General features: G+C 50.0%; 1 protein-coding gene and 3 long non-coding RNA genes across 4 annotated transcripts in view; all 4 read right to left on the bottom strand.

Moving 5' to 3' along the window:
- Positions 1-26,720, bottom strand: part of LOC309365498 — a 68,762-nt gene that overhangs the window by 26,849 nt on the left and 15,193 nt on the right. The gene's annotated exons all lie outside the window — the stretch shown is intronic.
- LOC309364988 (uncharacterized protein) lies at positions 954-23,308 on the bottom strand. The gene is made up of 2 exons (XM_081903060.1): positions 23,152-23,308; positions 954-3,080 (listed from the first exon to the last, which is right to left on the bottom strand). The coding sequence occupies exon 2, from the start codon at positions 3,001-3,003 to the stop codon at positions 1,513-1,515; it is 1,491 nt and encodes a 496-aa protein (XP_081759186.1). The 5' UTR covers positions 3,004-3,080; positions 23,152-23,308; the 3' UTR covers positions 954-1,512.
- LOC309361717 lies at positions 19,100-19,559 on the bottom strand. The gene is made up of 3 exons (XR_014164599.1): positions 19,511-19,559; positions 19,292-19,401; positions 19,100-19,182 (listed from the first exon to the last, which is right to left on the bottom strand). It is a non-coding gene; the product is annotated as an uncharacterized lncRNA (long non-coding RNA).
- Positions 21,494-22,185, bottom strand: LOC309362680. The gene is made up of 3 exons (XR_014165078.1): positions 22,136-22,185; positions 21,808-21,917; positions 21,494-21,589 (listed from the first exon to the last, which is right to left on the bottom strand). It is a non-coding gene; the product is annotated as an uncharacterized lncRNA (long non-coding RNA).

Below are 26,720 nucleotides of genomic sequence, written 5' to 3'. Positions count from 1 at the left end.
TTACAACATATTCCAATTACGTTAGAGTATCAAAAAATGTTAAAAACATTTGGAAATAGAGGGGAGGATGAAACTATCACTTTTACGAAGGATTTCAACCATAAAGAGAAATGTTTTACCTAAGATACTGTTTTTATTCTAAATGATACCAAGAATAAATAATGCTAGCTTCTTTAACGAATGGCAAAGAGATATTTCATGATTACTCTGGCAGGGGGAAAACACCAAGAATAAAGTATAAAATTTTGGTAGATACTAAAAATAGAGGTGGCTTCGCACTGCTAGATTTTCTACTACGAGGCAGCCTCTTTGTGTTGGTTAAAAGAATGGATATCGTTGGACAACACACTATTGCTGGATTCTCAGTGGAATCTCGGTTGTAGAACGCTTCAGAAGTCGAATGTTTGGGGATTTCAAATGCCAACAACCCAGAAGTGAATGCTATTTTTGAACGCAATTTATAAATAACATTATATACAGTGGTACCTCAGGATAAGTACTTAATTCGTTCCGGAGGTCCATTCTTAATCTGAAACTGTTCTTAACCTGAAGCACCGCTAATGGGGCCTCCTGCTGCTGCTGCTGCACTGCCGGAGCACAATTTCTGCTCTCATCCTGAAGCAAAGTTCTTAACCTGAAGCACTATTTCTGGGTTAGGGGAGTCTTTAACCTGAAGCGTATTGTAATGGTTCTAGGGGTTGCTCATGCGCAAGCCGGTGCCAACACCTGGCTGGGTTGTCTGAGCGAACCTTTTCTGTCCGGACAGCCACTCACCCGTGGCTGTCTCAATGGCTGGCAGAATCCGTCAGTGGGCATTTCTTAAACTTCTTCCAGCAAAGAAGCTCTTTGACGCCTAGTCTCCTCCTACTCTCCCTGCGTGGAAGCCTTCTGCGCAGGGAGGGTGTGGGCAGCGGAGGACCTGTGCTCTCCCCGCTGGTCCCCGGCAAGGAGTCATGGGACTGCCTCGCCGCTTCCCCCATCTGCCCCCCTTCTCCACTGGTGCTACGCTGATTCTCTTCCCCAGAAGATGGGCTGCCTCTCCCCATCCCGGGAGGCTCTCTGGAATCCCTCTGGAGCTTGCTCTCTCCCCCCGGCACTGATGGCAGTTCCCTGACACGTATGTAACCTGAAGCATATGTAACCCGAGGTACCACTGTATTAATAAAATTATCTATATATAAAGCAATTGAAACACTTCCCACACTCCTTCCATTCAAACCATTTTAGATTTTTCTGTTTGTGGATTGTAGGGTTTCAACTCTTAAAGCTTTTCCTCCTTGCGAGTCCATTGATGTTTTGTAGGAACATCAGGACTGAAGCTCATATACGTAAGTGGTTTTCCCTTTTTGAGTTCGCTGATGTTTGCTAAGGTTTCCACTTCTATTGACGGTCTTTCCACACTCCATACATTTATTTGCTTGTCCCAGAGTGAGTCTGTTGATGTCGTCTAAGTTTCCTGTGTGTGAAATCAGGGTTCCACTCTGAAAGAAACTCTTTCAACTCTCCACACATTTAAATGGTTTCTCCCGTGTGAGTCCGTTGATGTCTTCTAACATTTCCAACATTGGTGAAGCCCTTTCCACACTCCTTACATTTAAATGGTTTCTCCCCTGTGTGAGTTTGATGATGGATACTAAGTGCTGTACCACCAATAAAGCTCTTTCCACATTCCATGCATTTAAATGGTTTCTCCCCTGTGTGAGTCCATTGATGTTTTCTAAGTGTTCCACTGCGATTGAAGCTCTTTCCGCACTCGGTGCATTTAAATGGTTTCTCCCCAGTGTGAGTTCGATAATGGCTTCTCAGGTCTCTACTCTCAATAAAACTCTTTCCACATTCCATGCATTTTAATGGTTTTTCCCCTGTGTGAGTCCACTGATGTCTTCTTACATCACCACTCCGACTGAAGCTCTTTCCACACTCCACACATTTATATGGTTTTTCCCCTGTGTGAATTCGATGGTGGATTCTAAGTGTTTGACGATCAGTGAAGTTCTTACCGCACTCCATGCAATTAAATGGTTTCTCCCCTGTGTGAATCCTTTGATGTCTTCTTACTGCTCCATTAGAAGTGAAGCTCTTTCCACACTCCATACATTCAAATGGTTTTTCCCCTGTGTGCGTCCGTTGATGGATTCTAAGTGTTCCACTACAAGTGAAGCTTTTTCCACAATCCATACATTCAAATGGTTTTTCCCCTGTGTGAGTTTGATGATGGATACTAAGTGCTGTACCATCAATAAAGCTCTTTCCACATTCCATGCATTTAAATGGTTTCTCCCCTGTGTGAGTCCGTTGATGTTTTCTTAGTGTTTCACTGTGACTGAATCTCTTTCCACAATCCATACATTTATATGGTTTTTCCCCTGTGTGAGTTTGATGATGGATTCTAAGGCTTCGGTTATCAATGAAGCTCCTCCCACACTCCATACATTCAAATGGTTTTTCCCCAGTGTGAGTTTTATGATGAATATTCAGTCTTCTATTCGTACTGAAACTCTTTCCACACTCCAAACATTTAAATGGTTTCTCCCCTGTGTGAATCTGTTGATGGATTCTAAGGCTTGCCCTCTGACTGAAGCTCTTTCCACACTCCATGCATTTGAATGGTTTCTCGCCCGTGTGTGTCTGTTGATGTTTTCTAAATGTTCCACTATCTGTGAAGCTCTTTCCACACTCCATACATTTATAAGGTTTTTCCCCTGTGTGGGTTCGTTGATGGTTTCTAAGGTGTCCAATCTGACTGAAGCTCTTTCCACACTCCTTACATTTATATGGTTTCTCCCCCGTGTGAGTGTGTTTATGTATACGAAGGTTTGAACTCCAACCAAAGCTTTTTCCACACTCCATGCATTTAAATGGTTTCTCTCCAGTGTGAGTACGTTGATGTTTTCCAAGTGTTCCACTGTCAGTGAAACTCTTCCCACACTCCATACTTTCAAATTGTTTCTCCTCTCTCTTTTCACATTCCATGAATTTATATGGTTTCTTTGTTATTCCCATTGGACATGGCCCTCCAGAATTTTGACTGCCTTCTCCATTGTCTTCTTTCAACAGGGAGGAGCGGGGGAAAAGGAAACCTAGGAAGAGAACAAAGGAATATTACACACATCAATTAGACCTGCTCTTATTTTGACGTCTCGTACATTCTTTCCTGTCCTCCATATGTTCCAAATTTTTAGCATAGGCAAATGAAATAATGTAAAATAATGGTAATGCATCATCAGCCTTCCATATCCCTTAATTATTCTTAATGAATCAGCATTATCTTAGAATATGTTTGAATTGTGGGCTTTACGTTTGATAAAAAGTGGTTTCTCACAGGAGCGGGAGCTGCTCTATGTTCCATGAACCTGGCCAATATTCATCAGGGTCCTAAATTCATCATGAAGTTCTTCATCCTCTGCACTATAATCCTCCACCCCTTGGGCCACATTTTGTCTCCTTCGACGTCTAGATCTTTATTAATCACCTGCACCGTCCCTTTGGCCTCAGGATGTCCATACTGACCATTTCGGGAGACCCATATATAAGTCTAGTGACAAGGCTTGGTGCTTGTGGTCGGTTGAAGGAGTGCTCAGTTGGAGAATGTTCTTGGGGTTGGACCTCCATCTCTCAGCCTTGCATTATGGAATCGAGAGAGCTGGAGGTGCAGAAGGAAAGCAGCTGGAGCCTGACTGCTGGGAAGGCCAGACTGACACACCCACCCCAATTATGATTTATAATAATTATATGCCACCAGGTCTCGCACCCGCCTCCTGACACCGGCTTATCTTAGCGGAGATTCCCTGTCCAGGCCTCTCTCACTGTTCTTCCTCCTTTGCCGTGGGTGGCCAAGGGCTTCTGGATATTCTAGCTCTGCTCCAACTGGGAATTACTTAGTAAATTGTTATACCTCTCTTCATTTGAAGATCACAGGATAAAAATATGTGTGACACTGAAAAAGGTGAGTGTTAAAGGTGAATAACACTGATTTTGGGAAAGAATAGAAAGAAGATGAAACCCGTGGTGTGTCCACCTGAATGTAATATAATAATAATTAATAATAATTATATTTCAGTTTCATATTCCCTGGCTGTATTTCTCAGGCATGATTGTGACTCAGAATCTTAGCCACACCTTTTTCTAGAGTCTCAACTGGATCTCTTTGTAATAGGAGCCAGACATCCCTGGGATTTCATCCAGACATTCCTTTAGTGTGGGCAGCAGCGGAGGAAGGAAGAAATTAACTTTGGGGACAAACCATTTCCTTCAGAAGGTCTTCCCCAGCGGCCAGCAGGGTTGATAAACTGCTCAGTGGGGGGGACTTCCGGGTTAGCGCCATCGGCAATGGCGGAGCTCCTCTGACTTAGAGGAACCCGCTCCGCGAAAATCGGGTCTTGCCGCCGCGGCAAAGGCGGAGACCCTTCAAAAATCCTAGGCAGAGGAAGCCTGGGAACGTGGGATTCGGCTGACACCAGGAGCGCCCTCCCTACCCGCAGGGAAAGCCCTTTTTTGGGGCTTCGAAACGACGTGGGGTGAGTGACAATTGGATTTCAAACAACAACCCGTGAGTAGAACGGGAAATTAGGTTTTTAAAACAATTTAATTTGGCAAGGAACGGGGGAAGGTCTAAACAGGAAGTCCACCTCCCTCTTCTGTAAATAGACTGAAGCAAAGAGTTTGTTAACTAAGGTCTTGGAAAGTTCTACGTAAAGGATTAAAACTTCACTGATTGAAACTATTACTTACACTCCCTTTGGAAGCAGAGGAAGCCTGCTGGAGAAGGTAAAATTTAGGAACTGAAGCGTCACGTCTCCAAACCCGGGATAGGTCCGCGAGGAGCCCATCGACGGTGAATAGACAGGTTTGACAGCTGTCAAAGTTGACAGCTAGCTGTTAAGATACAAAGAAAGACTTTGTTTCCATTGTCCGTTTCTGTGTTTAAAAAGAAGGAAAGGTAACTGGAATTGTTATTAATTTACTTTTGAGACTTTTGGGACTGTGCTAGAAGGATTGATAGACTGCTTTCCTCTAGAGGGAGTTTTGGGACATTGTCACAAGAATGCAGCTGGGAAATTAGCCTAAAGATAAAAACTCTGAGAAACTAGCTTTGACCTTGGACATTTCAAGGATGTCGGTGGAGAAAAAAGTTACGCTTGTATTGAATAGGACATTTTATCTGTTGGGAAAGTTGCATGAACAGATAGGTGCCATGGCTACCAACGTTGATATTTTGGGAACAAAAGTGGGCATTAGTAAAGAAGTCGACAAGAATCCGGCACAAGAATCTTTCTCAATTGAACAAATTGAAGTACCAGAGAAGGAGAAAGTTGTTGTTAAAGTGATGCAAGGGGGAGCTTTAACCCTACAGAGACAATTGGAGGATTACAAGTTGAGGCCTTATATGACTAATTAAGAGAAGCCAATTTTTGGAGATGGGAGCCTGGCTTGATTTGGAAAATGAAAAGTGGAGAGATCACTCTATGTGGGGATCAAATGACTTTTGGGATATGAATTTGAGCCAGGAGGGGATCGAAGTTTCTGGGGCCTTTGGACTCGGAAGAAGTGTGAAACAAGATTGGGAATACTTTATGGGCCCTATCTTTAATTATGGAAATCTGGCAGACCTGATAAGAAGGAATATGACTATTGTTGGGTTGGAGCTCCCCCGAGAACTGCTTTTTAATATTAAAGATTATCAAGAAGATTGGCAGATGGGACATGAAAAAGATTTAAGAGCCTCGGATTTAAGATCTCCAAGTTGATGGACGGTTGTAAGCCGATGGAACTGTTGGCAGGGGCCGAGACGGGGGAGGGGAGACGGTGGAAGAAAGTTGAGAGTTTGAGGTGTATATATTGAGAATATTATTTTTTTTTAAAAAAAAGGAAATTGCTTTTGGTGAGAGATGGAGAAATCGTGGAATGGAATTTTTATGACTCTAGGGGAAATGTCTTAAGAGAATAGGTTTAAATATGTCAGTTTTAATGAGAAATAAGATTAAATAAAGTAAAGGTGGATGGCTAAATGGTGAAAGAGAAAATGGAAAATTACAGCATATTAAGATAAATTATTAGGATAAAAATAAAGATGAAGGATTTGCTGAAATATCTATTTGAACTAGAAAACAAAGAGGGGAGGTGTGAGGAGGTCAAGGAGGTGGGTCATGGAAGGAAAATTGTGTAAAGGTTTAACTTGTTTTTTTCTGTTTTCTGTATGTATTTTCTAATTTTTTTCCTTTTTGTCTGTTTTTCCTTTTTTATTTTTTGCCTTTTTTCTTGGAAATGTCTTGTTTTTTGTATTGTGTTTTCTGTTGTTTTTTTTTTGTAGTGTTTTAAAACCTGAATAAATATTATTATTTTTTTAAAAAAATAAGATAAACTGCTCAGTGGGGATACCTTGGCTTTATAGTGTTAGGGTCTGGATACCAATCATAATCCCTAGGAAATTTGTCCAAAACCCTTAAGATCCAGTTCCACCAACTCCCACGTAACACTGAGCCCTAGAGGAACCGTCTATACTGAGTTGAGGCATCTCTGGCCCTCCAGATGTGGTTGGACTCAAAGTACCCCCTGCCCAAGCAAGGATGGCCCAAGGCCAGGGAGGATGGGAGTCTTATCTGGGGGGACACACTTTCTCCCCAGGGATTCCTGCCAGGGGGTTCAAGTCCCAACCCCCCCGGGGGGGGCTCCCTTTTCTATTGCCTCAAAGGCGCCCTGGGTGGGGCAGGGGAGTTGAGCATCTCTTGACAGCTGAGCATCTCCTTGCACTGCAAAGGAGCTCTTGCAATGCAAACCCTGTCGGTGCTCCCTCTGCAGGAAGCCCTGCCTGCCCCCCCACCGCATTTCCCATAGTAAAAGGCAGGAAGGCAGATCTGAGGGGGGGGGCGTGCAATGCAATCCCTGCGAAAGGAGGGGCCCCGATCTTCAGCCGGATTGCATGCATCGGGGCCTCTGTTGTTGGGGGGGGGTCTCTGCCCCCTTCCCTTCCCCTCCCCGCCCTTCGCCCCCTTCCCCGCCCTACAGCTTTACCTCTTTGTCCTCTCTGTCCCTCCGCTTCCATCGCTCGCTCTGCTATTCCGATTTCCTTTCTCTGGGGGTCTCCAAGGAGGCGCCCCCTCGGGGGGAGGGGCTCCTTTCTCCTAAACCAGCCCCTCCCCCGCTCGCCGGATCCCCAGAAGTTAGGGGGAGGGATCCCCCACTTTCCTTTCTCCCCCCGCCCCAAATCCTGCCCCCCCCCTTCCCAGCTGCCCTGTTTGCAGATTCAGGGGGAGGAAAAGCGCCTCCTTCTCCCCCCCCATATATAAATATATTTCGCCCCTCTTTTCCCTCCTCCTTCCTCTTCCGGGAAGGTGGATCAGGCCCCTCCCCTCCCCCCTTGGCCCCTCCCCCTCCACACCTCCCTGCCTCTCTAGGAAGCAGAGCTCACTGACCGGGGGGGGGGCAGGAATGAGTGGCCCCTCCCTCCCAGAAGACACAAATTCTCCTCCTTCCAAACCAGCTCCGTTTTCCTGTTTCTCCTGATAAAGTCCCGGGTTCGATCCCCGGAGGCGGCAGGGAAGGGGACCCCCCCCCACCTGGGAAAAAGCCCTCCGGGGCAGGAAGGGGACATGCCCCCTTTTAATCCCTTGCCGGGAGAGGGGGGTCCGGTCAGTCTCACCCCCATTTCCCGACGGGGGGGGGGAGGCAGGGGGTCCCCGTTACAACAGTAAAGGGACCCCTGACCGTTAGGTCCAGTCATGGCCGACTCTGGGGTTGCAACGCTCATCTCTCTTTACTAGCCTAGGGAGCTGGCGTTTGTCCGCAGACAGTTTTTCTGGGTCATGTGGCCAGCATGACTAAGCCGTTTCTGGCGAACCAGAGCAGCGCACAGAAACACCATTTACCTTCCGCTGGAGTGGTACCTATTTATCTACTTGCACTTTGACGTGTGGTGCATATCTCCGCCTTCAGACAGAGGGAACCAGGCAGCTTTCTGGGTCGTGGGCCCAACTTTTCATGAGCTGATATTAAATCCCAAAAGAACTACAGCTGCTTGTTACAAAGGGAGGGGGCCAATTCCAGTAGGTTTAACCTGTTGATGACGGTTAATGACTGCAATTGGTATTACAGGAAAAAGCAAGGGGTGAAATGGCTAAAACAGCTTTATCATGTATAATGAGATAAGAATCCAATGTCTCTGTTCAGACCAGGTCTCTCCGTGGTTTTAAGTTTGGTAATAAGTTGCAATTCAGCAACTTTTTTCTGAAATTCCTTTGTAATAAGACAGCTACTTTGAGATCTTGTATAGAATGTCCTGGGAGATTGAAGTGTTCTCCTACTGGTTTCTCTGTCTTGTGATTCCTGGTGTCAGATTTATGTCCCTTTCTGAAATACACTGAGACTATCTTATAACATTATAACACACACGTTCTAACTAAATCCTAATATTTGCAATACCTAAACATTGAGCACCACAGACCTATAATAATAATCATCATCATCATCTCAGTGTCTGGGCTAAATGATGGGGGCAGAGGCATAGAAAGGTCAGGTGGTACCCAGTGCAGAAAATTTCTTGTAACCCCCCCCACACACACACATATTGATTTATTTTTATCCCCCTCCCCCACAAAAATGGTTTTACGTTATTTCATATTTTCTTACAAAGGAATGTGGATTATGGGTCTCAGGTAACAAGTAGGCGACTATGGACAGATACTTGTGTTATTTTATTTATATTTATTCTTTATTTATTTAATAAAATTTATTTTTAAAAACCTGCCAAGTTGATTTAAAAAACAACAACAAAAACAGCAGAGCAGTAAAATCAAGAAGAATTAACAATCCTACTTTAAAACATTCAAAAGCTAAAATATTAAGATTAAAATTACTTCAACTTCCTAAGCACCTAGGTATACTTGCCTAAAGAGAATGCTTTTAGCAGGTGCCCGAAAAGAGTCTAGCAAAGGCACGTTTCTTTGTTGCAAGAGGCGGGGAGTTCCAAAGGGGAGGTGCTGCCACACTAAACAATGCAGTACAGATATTATGTGGGACCTGGAGCAGTGCTTGAAACTACTGAAGGGGAGGTTTTATTTACGGTGATTTCACCATGCAGATTTGTGATTTCATGGGGCAGATTTGTCAGGCATGCGCAAGAACAGCTTGAAGACTTTACACAGAGAGGAACCCCACAGGGGTTTCCCCACATGTAAAGTAACAGGCAGGGAGCCAGCTCAGATAGAGAAAAAGACATTGTGGGTGGACAGGACACAAGAGTACCAAAGTCGGCCCATTTTAGCCTTTTTGGGATGGTGGGACACCCAACCCAGCTGGCCAATCAGCTGCGAGCAGGGGCGGGGAGAATCTACTTGGCCTAGCCTCCTTTCCTTCATATAGGCGAACTTTCCGGAACCCGGAAAGCCCAGCAGAGGATAGGGCAGTAGGGTGGTTCATGAAAAAACTTTTTTTAAAAAAGATGCCTGCTCCAAAGGTCTTAACTTATTACACTAGGGATTATATGGCTATATACGTGTTATGGGAAAAATTGGGGTTTGGTTTTGACAGCTCCCCAACTCCTTCCAGGTGAAAAGAACAATTCTTGGGGTGCACTACCTTAAAGCGCTTTCCAACTTTGCTGGAGTCTAGCCCTGCGGACGCTGAATTAATCAGAAAACGCGAGATGGCAGGCAAGCAAAGAGGAAGCAAATCAGTGGCCAGAAGGCCTGATCATTTATTTGTTGCAACAAAGGTCTAGATCTCTAAGAAGAGCAAAAAGAAAATGCCCAGAAGATGACATGAGTTTTTAATAGTTCCCACAACACATTTCTCAGTGGGTCATCAAAACATCACAGGTATGTCCCGGAAGAGGAGTGGTGTTGGGCAGAAATCTGTGATCCAGACATGCCCATGTCAATCACACCTTGTTTCAACATCCATCTAACACAAGGAAAAGAAAATATCCCCCCATCATCACGGAGGTCCACTTCCCTCACATTTACAAGGTACCAGGCAGAGGGCCTTCTTGGTAGTGGCACCCTCCCTATGGAACACACGCCCCCATCAGATGTCAAAGAGATGTCTTTTGGAAGACCTCTGAAGGCAGCCCTGTTCAGGAGCAGGGCGGAGATCTCTCAGAAGTGGAGGCTTTGCGCTGAGAGATCCCTGCCTCCACTCCTCCTTGCACACAAGTAGGAGCGGGAGAGGGCAGCCCCACTGAGGAGTGGCTGGCTGCCTTCAGGTGGTGCAGGGGCTCTCAGGTGCAGCTTCCGGGCTGCCTCCACCTTCCCCAACCCCAGCAACTATTCCGCCTGGCTGCCTTCACGGGGTTGCAGGGGATCTGAGGCGGAGGGGGGGGCTCCTTTAAAATTCTCCCTTGAGGGGAGTGCACAGCCTCAAACCCCTCAACGGAAAGGGTGACGGAGCCTGTCCCTCCCCAGCTCAGCAGCCCCCATCCAGCTCCTCTTCCCGAGCAAGCAGCAAGGCTGCCTAGCGGAGCAGCCCGATCCCATTCCTACTTGCCGCCCGGCCCGCCCTCCCTCACAAGGAAAACAGAAGTATGGCACTCAAAACGGAAGTTATACTCAGAACAGAACATGTTCGGCTTCCGGAAAATAGTTCCAAATTGGAACACTCGTTTCTGGGTTTGAAGAGTTCAGGTTCCAAGTAGTTTGGGAACTAAGCTGTTCGAAAACTGAGGTACCACTGTATTTATTTTCCCCAATTACAACTGTATTTATCCCCTCCCCCAGTGGTGAAAATGAGAGTACTGTAGGGATCAGATGGGATTACCATGAGGAATTATAAAATATACATCAAGCCATCGTGTCCACGATGAAGACATTGTGTTGACTGGGTTTGATATATTGACGATAATTTCTGATTAAATCCCTTAAGATTCTACATTCGTGCCCTTTTCCCTCTGCTGCCCATTTCTCTCTTGCCTGAAAACTCACGTACACAGCCCAGTTGCTTCTTGCTTCGCCAGGCAGGCCTCCTGGGCCATAAAGAGAGTGGGCAAGCTTCTTTGAAGTAGGTTTCTATATGGTAATCTTAGGATGTTAATCTTAGGGCCAGGAAACAGATCTCACATGAAGGGGATGATGATCCACTGTCCTCCTGGCCACCCTCCTTTTTATGACCTCCGGGGTTGCCAGATGCTCTTCTTTGTAGTTCTGTTCTTTGTTGACCCCAGAAATATTTGTGCTTAATTAGTTTTAGTAGTTTAACTTTCTCCCCACGTGGGTTTCTTGAAATGCTCAGAAGAAATCTGATTAGTTCTTATGAACACTCTGTAAAAAGTTCTTTTGTGAATAAAATGGCCTGGGCCGGGGGCTTTGGGAATCGGACAAGCACAGAGAGACACGATTATACGCACCCTCCCCAGAGTCTTGCTGGTCCAAGTCTCTGTGTATATTCTTTTTAATCAGAGTTGAATCCTTCCTTTACTTTGCGAACGGAACAAGTACCACCTAAGCATTTTTTTTAAAGAAAAAAAGCACTGAGTTATACTATAACATTACAGATCAATGGAAACACAATTTAATGAAGAATGTAAGGCAATAACTTTTATGAAGGATTATTTATTACAACAGTAGCCATAAAGAAGAAATGTGAAACAAACAGAAAAAAAAATATACAGGTAGAATTGCCACGTTATAGTAATAATAATAATTTAGTATTTATACCCTGCCCATCTGGCTGGGCCACTCTGGGCGGCTTCCAACAAAGTATTACATTACAATAATGCATAAAACATTAAAAGCTTCCCTAAACAGGGCTGTTTTCAGATGTCTTCTAAAAGTCTGGTGGTAGTTGTTCTCTTTGACATCTGGTGGGTGTTCCACAGGGCGGGAGCCACCACCAAGAAGGCCCTCTGCCTGGTTCCCTGTAACTTGGCTTCTTGCAGTGAGGGAACCGCCAGAAGGCCCTTGGCGCTGGACCTTGGTGTCTGCACAGAACGATGAGGGTGGAGACGCTCCTTCAGGTATACTGGACCGAAGCCGTTTAGGGCTTTAAAGTTCAGCACCAACGCTTTGAATTGTGCTCGGAAACGTACTGGGAGCCAATGTAGGCCTTTCAACACCGATGTTCTGTGGTCTCGGCGGCCGCTCCCAGTCACCAGTGCAGCTGCCGCATTCTGCATTAGTTGTAGTTTCCAGGTCACCTTCAAAGGTAGCCACACATAGAGCGCATTGCAATAGTTGGCACTTTGTGATGAAAAAGTGGGTTTTGTGTTGCAGTTTGGGTACTCGGTCTGGAAAAGGTTTGCCATCACTGCCCTCAGATCATGTCCAGTCGCAAAGGTGGATGAAGGTTTTCCACCCTCAGGCCAAGAGGTGGCTCCTGCCTTGGGGCAGCTGGTGGATTTGGAGGAAGCTGACCCTTAGCACTCTGGGTTGGGGACCTGCCTGAACCTCCTTCCCCATTATACTCATCCTTACGGTTTCCTTGTGGGGATAGCATTCTACACAGACTTGTGTCACCATGGTTCCCGCCCCCCAGCACATTGCTTTGAGATGCTCTGGTACGGCCCCTTCTTCACTGTGCCCCCTTCCCTCCTCATGCAAGACCACCAGTCTCAGCTCCACTTTGAGCAGCTCTCCATTCCCAGATACAAGCATTTCCAACTCCCTCCACCAAACACAAACACCAGCTCACTCTCAGTCCACCCTCATTCAGCAGCAACACGACTGATTCATATTAAATATTATATTATGCTTACTATTGTGAAATGTGACCTTCATTACTTTAAATAAATGCCCAGACCACATTACATACAAACAACAGAAGCTCACATACGCTGCATGCAATTAAGACTGATTTCCTGTTATTGATGTCAAAGAAAGTGTCGACTCGGAGAGAAAAAGGTTCCACAGTCTAAAAAGTGTTGCATAATAACCAAATCAGGATCCACACTCCTTTTATTCAAACCCTTTCTCTTCTTTGAGTTAATTGATAGCATGTAGGTGTTTCCACTCTTACAGCTCTTACCCCTCGGAGTCTTTTGATGGTTTGTAAGACTTCCACTACAACTGAACCTCTGTCCATTTCCTTAGGACTTATATGGTTTCTCACCTGTATGAGTTTGTTGATGTTTTGTAAGAATTCCACTTGTACTGAAGCTCCTTCCACACTCCATGCATTGAAATGGTTTCTACCCTGTGTGAGTTTGTTGATGTTTTCTAAGATGTCCACTATCAGTGAAGCTCTTTCCACACTCCATGCATTGAAATGGTTTCTCCCCTGTGTGACTCCGTTGATGAATTCTAAGGTTTCCACTCTGACTGAAGCTCTTTCCACACTCCATGCATTTAAATGGTTTCTCCCCCGTGTGACTCCGTTGATGAATTCTAAGGTGTCCACTCCCACTGAACCTCTTTCCACACTCCATACATTTAAAAGGTTTCTCCCCAGTGTGACTCCGTTGATGAAGTCTAAGGTGTCCAATCCCACTGAAGCTCTTTCCACACTCCATACATTTAAAAGGTTTTTCCCCTGTGTGACTCCGTTGATGAATTCTAAGGTGTCCACTCTGACTGAAGCTCTTTCCACACTCCATGCATTTATATGATTTCTCCCCTGTGTGAGTCCGTTGATGAATTCTAAGGTGTCCAGTTCTATTGAAGCTCGTTCCACACTCCATGCATTGAAATGGTTTCTCCCCTGTGAGTCCGTTGATGAATTCTAAGTTTTCTACTCTCAGTGAAGCTCTTTCCACAGTCCATGCATTTAAATGATTTCTCCCCTGTGTGACTCCGTTGATGAATTCTAAGGTTTCCACTCTGACTGAAGCTCTTTCCACACTCCATGCATTTAAATGATTTCTCCCCCGTGTGACTCCGTTGATGAATTCTAAGGTGTCCACTCTGACTGAAGCTCTTTCCACACTCCATGCATTTAAATGGTTTCTCCCCAGTGTGACTCCGTTTATGAATTCTAAGGTCTCCACTCTGACTGAAGCTCTTTCCACACTCCATGCATTTAAATGGTTTCTCCCCTGTGTGACTCCGTTGATGAATTCTAAGGTGTCCACTCTGACTGAAGCTCTTTCCACACTCCATGCATTTAAATGGTTTCTCCCCCGTGTGAGTCCGTTGATGAATTCTAAGGTCTCCACTCTGACTGAAGCTCTTTCCACACTCCATACATTCAAATGGTTTCTCCCCTGTGTGAGTCCGTTGATGTATTCTAAGGTGTCCATTCCCACTGAAGCTCGTTCCACACTCCATGCATTCAAATGGTTTCTCCCCAGTGTGACTCCATTGATGAATTTTAAGGTGTCCATTCCCACTGAAGCTCTTTCCACACTCCATACATTTGAAAGGTTTCTCCCCAGTGTGAGTCCGGAGATGAATTCTAAGGTGTCCACTCTGACTGAAGCTCCTTCCACACTCCATGCATTTAAATGGTTTCTCCCCAGTGTGAGTCCGTAGATGTATTCTAAGGTGTCCACTCCCACTGAAGCTCGTTCCACACTCCATGCATTCAAATGGTTTCTCCCCAGTGTGACTCCGTTGATGAATTTTATGGTGTCCATTCCCACTGAAGCTCTTTCCACACTCCATACATTTGAAAGGTTTCTCCCCAGTGTGAGTCCGGAGATGAATTCTAAGGTGTCCACTCTGACTGAAGCTCCTTCCACACTCCATGCATTTAAATGGTTTCTCCCCAGTGTGAGTCCGTAGATGAATTCTAAGTTTTCCACTGTCAGTGAAGCTCTTTCCACACTCCATACTTTCAAATTGTTTATGTTCTCTCTTTTCACACTCCATGTATTTAAATGGTTTCTTCGTTAGTTCCATTGGACATGGCCCACCAGAATTCTGACTGCCTTCTCAATTGTCTTCTTTTGATGGGGTGGGGAGAAAATCCTATTTGTTTTCTAGGAAGAGAACAAAGTACTATTACAATTAGCACCTGCTCTTATTTTAACCTCTTTTACAATCTCTCCTGTCCTCCATATGTTCCAAATTTTTAGGAAAGGCAAATGAAATAATGTAAAATAATGGTCATGCATCATCAGCCTTTTATAACCCTTAATTAAGCATTAATGAAGCAGTATTATCTTAGAATACGGTTGAACTGTGGGCTTTACGTTTGATAAAAAGTTGTTTCTCACAGGAAAGGGAGCTGCTCTATGTTCCATGAACCTGGCCAATATTAATCAGGATCCTAAATTCATCATGAAGTTCTTCATCCGCTGCACTATAATCCTCCACCCCTTGGGCCGCATTTTGTCCCCTTCGACCTCTAGATCTTCATTCATCACCTGCACATTCCCTTTGGCCTCAGGAGGTCCATACTGACCATTTTGGGAGACCCATATATAAGTCTAGTGGCAAGGCTTGGTGCTTGTGGTCAGTTGAAGGAGTGCTCAGTTGGAGAATGTTCTTGGGGTTGGACCTCCATCTCTCAGCCTTGCATTATGGAATGGAGAGAGCTGGAGATGCAGAAGGAAAGCAGCTGGAGCCTGACTGCTGGGAAGGCCAGATTGAGACACCCACACCAATTATGATTTATAATAATTATATGCCGCTGGGTCTCGCACCTGCCTCCTGACACTGGCCTATCTTAGCAGAGATTCCCTGTCCAGGCCTCTCTCACTGTTCTTCCTCCTTTGCCGTGGGTGGCCAAGGGCTTCTGGATATTCTAGCTCTGCTCCAACTGGGAATTATTTATTAAATTTGTATACCTCTCTTCAACTGAAGATCACAAGATAAAAATATGTGTGACACTGAAAAAGGTATTAAAGGTGAATAACACTGATTGTTGGAAAGAAAAGAAAGAAGATGAAATCCGTGGTATGTCCTCCTGAAAGTAATATAATAATTAATAATAATAATAATGATAATAATAATAATAGCAATAACAACAATAAAGTGTAAAGAAGAAACCAATCTTCAAATCAGTTTCATATTCCCTGGCTGTATTTCTCAGCCATGATTGTGACTCAGAATCTTAGCCACACTTTTTTCTAGAATATCAACTGGATCTCTTTGTAATAGGAGCCAGGTCTTCCGGGGTGGCGCCTTCGGCAATGGCTGCCTCCCTCTGAACTGGAGGGACTAGCTCCGCGCGAAACGGGTCGTATCCGCTACGGCGAAGCGGGGGCCTTTTAAAAAATCACAGGTGGACGAAGCCTGTGACCATGGGACTCGGCGGGCACATTTAGCGCCCCCCCAACCCGCAAAGGAACCCATTAACGGGCTCCGAAGCGAAGAGGGGGAGGTGGCGCGGTGCTGTGAGTCTACTGCTTTTTCCGTGGAGTGAAGCCGCATTGTCGTTGCCGGAGAGCGCTGCCTTTTTCCTGGACAATTTGGCATCTAAAGAATCACCCCTGAGTACTTAAAATTCGAACAACTGGAACTTAAATAAGGACTGGCCAGTAGAGAAGAATTGGACTCAAAATTTATTTCAATTCGGTACTGAAACGGGAAGGTCTATACAGGAAGTCAGCTTTCTGTTTCTTTGTAGTCAGAACAAAGCAAAGACAACGTAAACTAGAGCTCAGAAAATTACCTTTAAAGGATTGACTTTCATCATTTAAAATTGTGGAACCCCCCTTCGGTGGCAGGAAAAGAAGGGGGATTCTTTCTGGGACTGTTTAAACCTGTAGAAGTGAGTTTAAAGTAAAGTAACTTTCCACCGTCCGGATCCTGCAGCGGAGTGTCAGGACTGACGTTTGAAGCTCATTGATCAGAGACAAATGTTTTTGACAGATAGTTAAAAGAAAAGTAACATAGGGATTCCATTGTTTCCTTTCACATTTTAAAGGAACAAATATTGATTGAATATCTTAAAAAATAAACTTTGTTGCTATTGTTCTTAAAAGAAAGAAGAAACAGACGTTTTCCCCCTAGAGGGAGACTGTGAAATTGTAACCAACTTCAGGAGCTTGCAGCTGTTACAGATTACAATCGTGGGAAAGGACCAGTGACCTTGTAGAACAATGTCTCCAGAAGCTCGTTTGGGCGCTCTCTGCAAAATAAATGCCCTACTGGACCAGTTAGGACAGAAGATTGATATGGTGACTAATGCGGTTAGAAACTTTGAACAGGCAATAGGAAAATACGCGGAGCCTACCCAGGAACTCAATTTGATTTATATCAAATCCACTCTGATTAAAATCTATCACAATGTCTGAAATAAGGATGTGTATCTGAAGAAGTGTGCATGCACACGAAAGCTCATACCTAGAACTAACTTGATTGGTCTTTAAGGTGCTACTGGAAGGAATTTTTTGTTTTGAAATAAGGATGGAACTATACAGAGGCGAACAGGACAATGTCCTGGCAGCTGCTACTACTTAGGGGTCTGAAACGGATAAATGAAAATATTATCAATCATCACACACTCAGTTTCATCAGCAGGGAAGCCAAGATGCATCCTAGCAGGACTTTTGGGTTTGCGCTAGGCTATAATTGGTGGTATTCAGGACAATCCAAAGTATGGAGATAAGTCGTAGTGAATACAGATGATCTGGGACAGCCAAGACCCTCAGCAGGGAGGCTGCGTGATGGGGGTGGGGGTCGGGGTGCTGGAAGGGGAGGGGTCTCTGTCGGGGCTCCTCCCCTTCCTTTAACCCTTCCATGGACTCCCTCTCTCCGTTTCCCCACCCAAAAGGCACCCAGCCAGGCGCCCCATGACCCCAGGGATTCCTGGGGACAAACTGGTAAAATCAGCAATAGTACACTGGGTCATATATATAGGTCATGATTAGAGCTGGGCGATATATTGGTATATTGTCCAAGACTTTCTTGAAGTTTACATCGTGATAATTGTTTCCTAATACTGAGCTGGCAATATATTACGAATCACAATGTGTGCAAGGGCTAGGCAACACCTGCTTTTCAACATTGCGATAACTTACCAGCTAAACGCTGTAATGTTAGTAGCAGCTAAACCTTACAATATCACCTGCTAAATATTGCAGGGCTATTAGCAGATAAAAATCATAATGTTATCATTACCAAAACTCACAATATCACTTGTGGTTTATTACCAGCTAAACCTCACAATATCACCTGTTAAACGTTGCCATGTTATCAGCAGCTAAACATTTAAATCAGCCACAAAGTCTGAAATAGGGGTGGAACTGTACAGAGGAGAGCAGCACAATGTCTTTGCAATTGCTACTACTTAGGGGTCTAAAATGGGTAAAATACAATATTATCAATCATCATCTCAGTGGGACTTTTGGGTTTGGGCTTTGCTAGCAAATGGTGGTATTCAGGACAATCCTGTATGGCAATGATGATCTAGGACAGTGTTTCCCAACCGGTGTTCCGCGGCACACTAGTGTGCCGTGAGACCTTGCCTAGTGTGCCGTGGGAGCTTCCCCCGCCCCCAGCCCGTGCAAGGTCCCAGAGCGATGGCGAAGGTGCGCGCACCTTCGCCATCGCTCTCCGACCTGCTCTGGGGGCTGGGGACGGGAGAAGCTCCGGCTTCCCCCGCCCCCAGCCCGCGCAAGTTCCCAGAGCGATGGCGATGGTGCGCGCACCTTCGCCATCGCTCTCCGACCTGCTCTGGGGGCTGGGGACGGGAGAAGCTCCGGCTTCCCCCGCCCCCAGCCCGCGCAAGGTCCCAGAGCGATGGCGAAGGTGCGCGCACCTTCGCCATCGCTCTCCGACCTGCACTGGGGGCTGGGGACGGGAGAAGCTCCGGCTTCCCCCGCCCCCAGCCCGCGCAAGCTCTGGGAGCGATGGCGATGGTGCGCGCACCTTCGCCATCGCTCTCCGACCTGCTCTGGGGGCTGGGGACGGGAGAAGCTCGGACTTCCCCCACCCCCAGCTCCTGCAAGCTCCGGGAGCAATGGCAAAGGTACGCTCACCTTCGCCATCGCTCTCGGACCCTTTCTGGGGGCTGGGGGTGGGGGAAGCTCTGGCTTCCCCCACCTCCAGCCCCGCAAGCTCTGGGAGCGATGGCGAAGGTGCGCTCACCTTTGCCATCGCTCTCGGACCCTTTCTGGGGGCTGGGGGTGGGGGAAGCTCGGACTTCCCCCACCCCCAGCTCCTGCAAGCTCCGGGAGCAATGGCAAAGGTGCGCTCACCTTCGCCATCGCTCTCGGACCCTTTCTGGGGGCTGGGGGTGGGGGAAGCTCTGGCTTCCCCCACCTCCAGCCCCGCAAGCTCTGGGAGCGATGGCGAAGGTGCGCTCACCTTCGCCATCGCTCTCGGACCCTTTCTGGGGGCTGGGGGTGGGGGAAGCTCTGGCTTCCCCCACCTCCAGCCCCGCAAGCTCTGGGAGCGATGGCGAAGGTGCGCTCACCTTTGCCATCGCTCTCGGACCCTTTCTGGGGGCTGGGGGTGGGGGAAGCTCGGACTTCCCCCACCCCCAGGTCCTGCAAGCTCCGGGAGCAATGGCAAAGGTGCGCTCACCTTCGCCATCGCTCTCGGACCCTTTCTGGGGGCTGGGGGTGGGGGAAGCTCTGGCTTCCCCCACCTCCAGCCCCGCAAGCTCTGGGAGCGATGGCGAAGGTGCGCTCACCTTTGCCATCGCTCTCGGACCCTTTCTGGGGGCTGGGGGTGGGGGAAGCTCTGGCTTCCCCCACCTCCAGCCCCGCAAGCTCTGGGAGTGATGGCGAAGGTGCGCTCACCTTTGCCATCGCTCTCGGACCCTTTCTGGGGGCTGGGGGTGGGGGAAGCTCTGGCTTCCCCCACCTCCAGCCCCGCAAGCTCTGGGAGCGATGGCGAAGGTGCGCTCACCTTTGCCATCGCTCTCGGACCCTTTCTGGGGGCTGGGGGTGGGGGAAGCTCGGACTTCCCCCACCCCCAGCTCCTGCAAGCTCCGGGAGCAATGGCAAAGGTGCGCGCACCTTCGCCATCGCTCTCGGACCCTTTCTGGGGGCTGGGGGTGGGGGAAGCTCTGGCTTCCCCCACCTCCAGCCCCGCAAGCTCTGGGAGCGATGGCGAAGGTGCGCTCACCTTTGCCATCGCTCTCGGACCCTTTCTGGGGGCTGGGGGTGGGGGAAGCTCTGGCTTCCCCCACCTCCAGCCCCGCAAGCTCTGGGAGCGATGGCGAAGGTGCGCTCACCTTTGCCATCGCTCTCGGACCCTTTCTGGGGGCTGGGGGTGGGGGAAGCTCGGACTTCCCCCACCCCCAGCTCTTGCAAGCTCCGGGAGCAATGGCAAAGGTGCGCTCACCTTCGCCATCGCTCTCGGACCCTTTCTGGGGGCTGGGGGTGGGGGAAGCTCTGGCTTCCCCCACCTCCAGCCCCGCAAGCTCTGGGAGCGATGGCGAAGGTGCGCTCACCTTTGCCATCGCTCTCGGACCCTTTCTGGGGGCTGGGGGTGGGGGAAGCTCTGGCTTCCCCCACCTCCAGCCCCGCAAGCTCTGGGAGTGATGGCGAAGGTGCGCTCACCTTTGCCATCGCTCTCGGACCCTTTCTGGGGGCTGGGGGTGGGGGAAGCTCTGGCTTCCCCCACCTCCAGCCCCGCAAGCTCTGGGAGTGATGGCGAAGGTGCGCTCACCTTTGCCATCGCTCTCGGACCCTTTCTGGGGGCTGGGGGTGGGGGAAGCTCTGGCTTCCCCCACCTCCAGCCCCGCAAGCTCTGGGAGTGATGGCGAAGGTGCGCTCACCTTCGCCATCGCTCTCCGACCTGCTCTGGGGGCTGGGGACGGGAGAAGCTCCGGCTTCCCCCGCCCCCAGCCCGCGCAAGTTCCCAGAGCGATGGCGATGGTGCGCGCACCTTCGCCATCGCTCTCCGACCTGCTCTGGGGGCTGGGGACGGGAGAAGCTCCGGCTTCCCCCGCCCCCAGCCCGCGCAAGGTCCCAGAGCGATGGCGAAGGTGCGCGCACCTTCGCCATCGCTCTCCGACCTGCACTGGGGGCTGGGGACGGGAGAAGCTCCGGCTTCCCCCGCCCCCAGCCCGCGCAAGCTCTGGGAGCGATGGCGATGGTGCGCGCACCTTCGCCATCGCTCTCCGACCTGCTCTGGGGGCTGGGGACGGGAGAAGCTCGGACTTCCCCCACCCCCAGCTCCTGCAAGCTCCGGGAGCAATGGCAAAGGTGCGCTCACCTTCGCCATCGCTCTCGGACCCTTTCTGGGGGCTGGGGGTGGGGGAAGCTCTGGCTTCCCCCACCTCCAGCCCCGCAAGCTCTGGGAGCGATGGCGAAGGTGCGCTCACCTTTGCCATCGCTCTCGGACCCTTTCTGGGGGCTGGGGGTGGGGGAAGCTCTGGCTTCCCCCACCTCCAGCCCCGCAAGCTCTGGGAGCGATGGCGAAGGTGCGCTCACCTTTGCCATCGCTCTCGGACCCTTTCTGGGGGCTGGGGGTGGGGGAAGCTCGGACTTCCCCCACCCCCAGCTCCTGCAAGCTCCGGGAGCAATGGCAAAGGTGCGCGCACCTTCGCCATCGCTCTCGGACCCTTTCTGGGGGCTGGGGGTGGGGGAAGCTCTGGCTTCCCCCACCTCCAGCCCCGCAAGCTCTGGGAGCGATGGCGAAGGTGCGCTCACCTTTGCCATCGCTCTCGGACCCTTTCTGGGGGCTGGGGGTGGGGGAAGCTCAGACTTCCCCCACCCCCAGCTCCTGCAAGCTCCGGGAGCAATGGCAAAGGTGCGCGCACCTTCGCCATCGCTCTCGGACCCTTTCTGGGGGCTGGGGGTGGGGGAAGCTCTGGCTTCCCCCACCTCCAGCCCCGCAAGCTCTGGGAGCGATGGCGAAGGTGCGCTCACCTTTGCCATCGCTCTCGGACCCTTTCTGGGGGCTGGGGGTGGGGGAAGCTCTGGCTTCCCCCACCTCCAGCCCCGCAAGCTCTGGGAGCGATGGCGAAGGTGCGCTCACCTTTGCCATCGCTCTCGGACCCTTTCTGGGGGCTGGGGGTGGGGGAAGCTCGGACTTCCCCCACCCCCAGCTCCTGCAAGCTCCGGGAGCAATGGCAAAGGTGCGCTCACCTTCGCCATCGCTCTCGGACCCTTTCTGGGGGCTGGGGGTGGGGGAAGCTCTGGCTTCCCCCACCTCCAGCCCCGCAAGCTCTGGGAGCGATGGCGAAGGTGCGCTCACCTTTGCCATCGCTCTCGGACCCTTTCTGGGGGCTGGGGGTGGGGGAAGCTCTGGCTTCCCCCACCTCCAGCCCCGCAAGCTTTGGGAGTGATGGCGAAGGTGCGCTCACCTTTGCCATCGCTCTCGGACCCTTTCTGGGGGCTGGGGGTGGGGGAAGCTCTGGCTTCCCCCACCTCCAGCCCCGCAAGCTCTGGGAGTGATGGCGAAGGTGCGCTCACCTTTGCCATCGCTCTCGGACCCTTTCTGGGGGCTGGGGGTGGGGGAAGCTCTGGCTTCCCCCACCTCCAGCCCCGCAAGCTCTGGGAGTGATGGCGAAGGTGCGCTCACCTTTGCCATCGCTCTCGGACCCTTTCTGGGGGCTGGGGGTGGGGGAAGCTCTGGCTTCCCCCACCTCCAGCCCCGCAAGCTCTGGGAGTGATGGCGAAGGTGCGCTCACCTTTGCCATCGCTCTCGGACCCTTTCTGGGGGCTGGGGTCGGGGGAAGCTCGGGCTTCTCCCGCCCCAGCCCCGCGTCTGGGGGGGGGAATAATTTGTTCCCCTTTATTTCCCCCCCAAAATCTAGGTGCGTCCTATGGGCCGTGCGTCCTATAGGGCGAAAAAGAAGGTAGTCAATATAGGCACAGAGTTAATTTTTTAAACATTTTCTAATGGTGGTGTGCCTCGAGATTTTTTTCATGAAACAAGTGTGCCTTTGCCCAAAAAAGGTTGGGAAACACTGATCTAGGACTGCCAGCAGGGAGGCTGGGGAATAAGATGTGATGGAAGGGGAGGGGTCTCTGTCGAGGCTCCTCCCCCTTCCATGGACTCCCTCTCTCCCTTTCCCCAGCCAGGCGACCCCAGGGATTCCTGCCGGGGGAAGCCGGGAGAATAGGGGGCCTCAGCCCCACCCCCAGCCCTGCCTGGGGTCCTCCTTCCCCTTCCCGCCCAGGCGTCCAGGGGGGGCAGGGCAGCTGAGCATCTCTCGGCCCCCCAGGAAAGAGAAAGGGGAGTCTGGCGGTGCTGCTGCTGCCCAGGAGATCTTGCCAGGTGTAGATCCCTGCAGGTGTTGAGTCCCCCCCTTCCCCCCTGGGTCGGGGCCTGGATCGGGGCCCCTGTCGACGGGCCCCAGGGAGGGCGCTTTCCTTACGGGGGTCTCCCCTTATTCCCCCCTCCCCCTCTATTTCCCCCCCTCCTCTCCCTCCCTCTTTACCTCTTGGTCCTCCGCCTCCCTGGCTCCGGATTAGTCCGCTTTCCTTGTCTGCAATAGAAAGGGGGGCGGCGGCGGGGGGGGGCTCTTCAGCGACGCCCCTCCTCCTTTTCCGGTCTGGGAACTTCCGGCGCGTTTCTCGGCGACACTTCCGGCTCCTTTTGGGATTCGCTTGCCCCTAGAGCTACATCCGCAGAGCAGCCCCTCCCTGTGTTGGGATGGGAAGAGGACGGGACGGCGCTGCCTCTGGGGGCTCCATGGGGACCTGGCCCCCTCCTTCCTCCTCCCCACAGCAGGGGAGGGAAGAGGATGAATGAGAAGGAGGGAAGGGCTGCCCCTCCCCCTGTGGGTCAGGAGAGTGGGGGAGGGGCGGACCCAGGGCAGCCAGGGGGCCCCCTCCCCCCCCAGGTTTGCCTCGCAAGGTCCTCTGTGAAGCCCAGAGATGGACCCAGCCTCTGGGGGTGGGAAGGGACATGGGGCTGCCTGAGAGAGAAGGGGCGCTTCCTTTCCTCTCCCCCCTCCTCCCCACAGGCTCTCCTGCGCCCAGAGACCCCCTTGGCCCGGCTGCCCCCTCGCCAGGCAGGGAGAGGGTGGGGTCCCCTTCCGCCATGAGAGGAATGCAATGGGGTTGTGAGGGGGGGGAGACCCCTTTCTGCTCCCCTCACAGGAGGGTCCCCGTTGTGTCTCTGGGGGACAAGAGAGGAGGCGCCCCTCCCCCCGCTGCCTCTTTCCCTCAGCGACTCTGAGGGCAACGACTTTTCCCGCCTTTTCCCAACTTCCCGCCCTTCGAAATCTGAGCCTCGCCTCAGTTTCAGGCGCCAAGGAGGCAGATTCCCCGGGCTCCCTCATTTAATTAGTGGATTTCTTCTCATTCGCCCTGATTTCTGCTCATATATCTTGCTTTTGGAGCTTCTCCCTGCTTCTTTAGTAAGAAGGCTGTATAAAACCCCCCTCACCACTGCCTGAATCCCATACAGTATGTAAAAGTCTGATTTCTTCCCATTTGTTGTGTATAATTCTTCCTCCAGGACTGTTCTTCCTTCCTGGCAGTGTCACTTCCAAACTAATAATTCTTCCCTCACTATCCTTATATAGCTGCTTGGGGTCTAGTTCGGGGCCTGCATAAAGAACCTCCTCTCTTTTCTCGTTTTAGCTGTAGGTACTGAAGCAGGAACCCCCCCACCCCAATCATCCAGTTTGTACAAACTTCACACACACTCACAAACGTCACACACACTCACACACTACATACGCCACACTTCTGTTATAAATTCATAGAAAAAAAAATCAACCATACATCGGATTTGCACTTTTCCATTTTTATTTTACTCCACGAAGGAAGGACTACAAAATGGGGAAGGTTTGATACAGGGCAGCCATAATCCCTTCACCATCCCAGCACATCTACAGGAGCCCTGCCCAATTATGGCTATGCCAACCCTGATGATCCCAGACAGAAGACCATCAAGATCACAAAGAACTTGCATATGGGAGTGGATTCAGCACGGACTGAAACAAAGGACTCTGATCAGATCTTCCCTCAGGGGGCAGGAAACTGCAAACTCCCCTTTGTCTCCTGGAAGTGACTCATGGGGAGGGGGGAAAGGAGGAACCAGCCAGGTGACAGGACACTCAGGTTACCACCAACTCTTCCCTCAACCCCTCCTTTCTGTGATGTATGCATGATGTTTCTGGGGGTGGGCTTCACCTAGAGGAGGGGAATTTCAAAAGTTTTTATAAGGTCTTGCACACCATTATTCTGGGTCTTTCCTCTCACCTGCAAGTGAGGGGAGCACCCTGTCGCGACAGTCTTTCTTCAATAAAGGCCAAGCCTACAGGCTGCTGATTTGCTCCAATTTACTCTGGTTGGTGTCTTTAATTTTTGTCCAAGGGAGCCCTCGGATTTTTCCGGTAACAGTACAAATTCATGGCCAAAAGCCTTATTGATACACAATCTTCCATCCGATGTCTGCTTACTCAGAAGTAAATCCTAATCTGCTCCCATGTGCGGAGCCAGCAGTTCAGGCAGTTCTGCTAGCAGGAGGCCAAAGGACCCGGAGTGGTTTGCAACCAGGGTGGTTTCCAAATGCTGCCCTTTTTGATACGTTTCCATTTATTCTTTTGCGTGGGGACTGGCCAGATTGAAACCGCCCCCCCCCCCCATTCAAAAGAAAGACTAGCAAAAGTTTTCAAAGGCGGAATTTCCAAAAGAAGGCACTTTGTCCTGAATTTAAGACAAGTCGGGCGAAAAATCATGGGCTTTTTTGGCGTTTATTTGGGGCCATGTCTTAAAAAAACTCTACAGTTTTGGGGTTCTCCTGGTTTTTACTTTTTGAAATATGGCAACCCTAATTATTCTGGTCTCTGCTTGAACTGAAACTCTCCCTTTTAGAGCTCAGTCGGTAGAGCATGAGACTCTGAATCTATAGGTTAGGCGTTTGAGCCCCACTTTGGGCAAAATATTCCTGCATTGCAGGGGGCTGGGCTAGATGACCCTCGTGGTCCCTTCCAACTCTGCAATTCTAGGATTCTACCATGTGTAGAAGGGACGCAGGTGGCGCTGTGGGTTAAAGCCTCAGCATCTAGGACTTGCCGATTGAAAGGTCGGCGGTTCGAATCCCTGCGGCGGGATGCGCTCCCGTCGTTCAGTCCCAGCGCCTGCCAACCTAGCAGTTCGAAAGCACCCCCGGGTGCAAGTAGATTAATAGGGACCGCTTACCAGCGGGAAGGTAAACGGCGTTTCCGTGTGCGGCTCTGGCTCGCCAGATGCAGCTTTGTCACGCTGGCCACGTGACCCGGAAGTGTCTCCGGACAGCGCTGGCCCCTGGCCTCTTAAGTGAGATGGGCGCACAACCCCAGAGTCTGTCAAGACTGGCCCGTACGGGCAGGGGTACCTTTACCTTTACCATGTGTAGAGGAAAGATCGCCCTCTTGTGGGCAATGGAGGAATGATGTAATGTTGGTTGGTGGGAACTGTTCTTGAGTGTTGCCTTGTCACACACATGCAACACCACAACAGTCCTGTGAAAGGAAGGGGGGAACATTTCTGCAGGCTGATGTCCATCCATCCAGCTGCCCAGGCCCCAGCACCTCCCCCTAAGAGTGAAGGGTCCCAGTCTGGAAATCCCCCCTTCCTGCTGGAGATGAGGCAGTGAGGGATTCCAGACAGACAGAGGCATCCTTGCTCTGGGATTCCCTTGCCAGCAGGGAGACTTCAAAAGCCCCCCCCATGCCTCCCCCTTCCCTCATTTAGTAGGGAGACTTTTCATCTTGTGGTTGGGTCATTTTAAATCTAGTTTTTCTCTGTTTTAATACTGTTGTTGGTTTCCTTGTTTAAATTATTCTGTTTACTAGTGATATTTCACATAGTGTTTGTGAATGCAAAGCAATTGTGGCTCTTGGGTAGAAATCTGTGATCCAGACATGGCCTAGTTAATCACACCTTGTTTCAACATCCATCTAACACAAGGAAAAGAAAATCCCCCCATCATTTAGCGCGGACACTGAGGTCCACTTCCGAGGGTCTTCTGGCAGTTCCCTCATAATTACAGGGAACCAGGCAGAGGGCCTTC

The sequence above is a fragment of the Podarcis melisellensis genome (assembly GCF_964234715.1).
Source record: "Podarcis melisellensis genome assembly, chromosome: 2".
Taxonomy (NCBI): Eukaryota; Metazoa; Chordata; class Lepidosauria; order Squamata; family Lacertidae; genus Podarcis; species Podarcis melisellensis.
This window is presented reverse-complemented; position numbering and strand designations above follow the sequence as displayed.

Bases quoted from the DNA above. Each gene is read 5' to 3' on its own strand.
- LOC309364988 (XM_081903060.1), bottom strand. From the start codon at position 3,003: ATGGGAATAACAAAGAAACCATATAAATTCATGGAATGTGAAAAGAGA.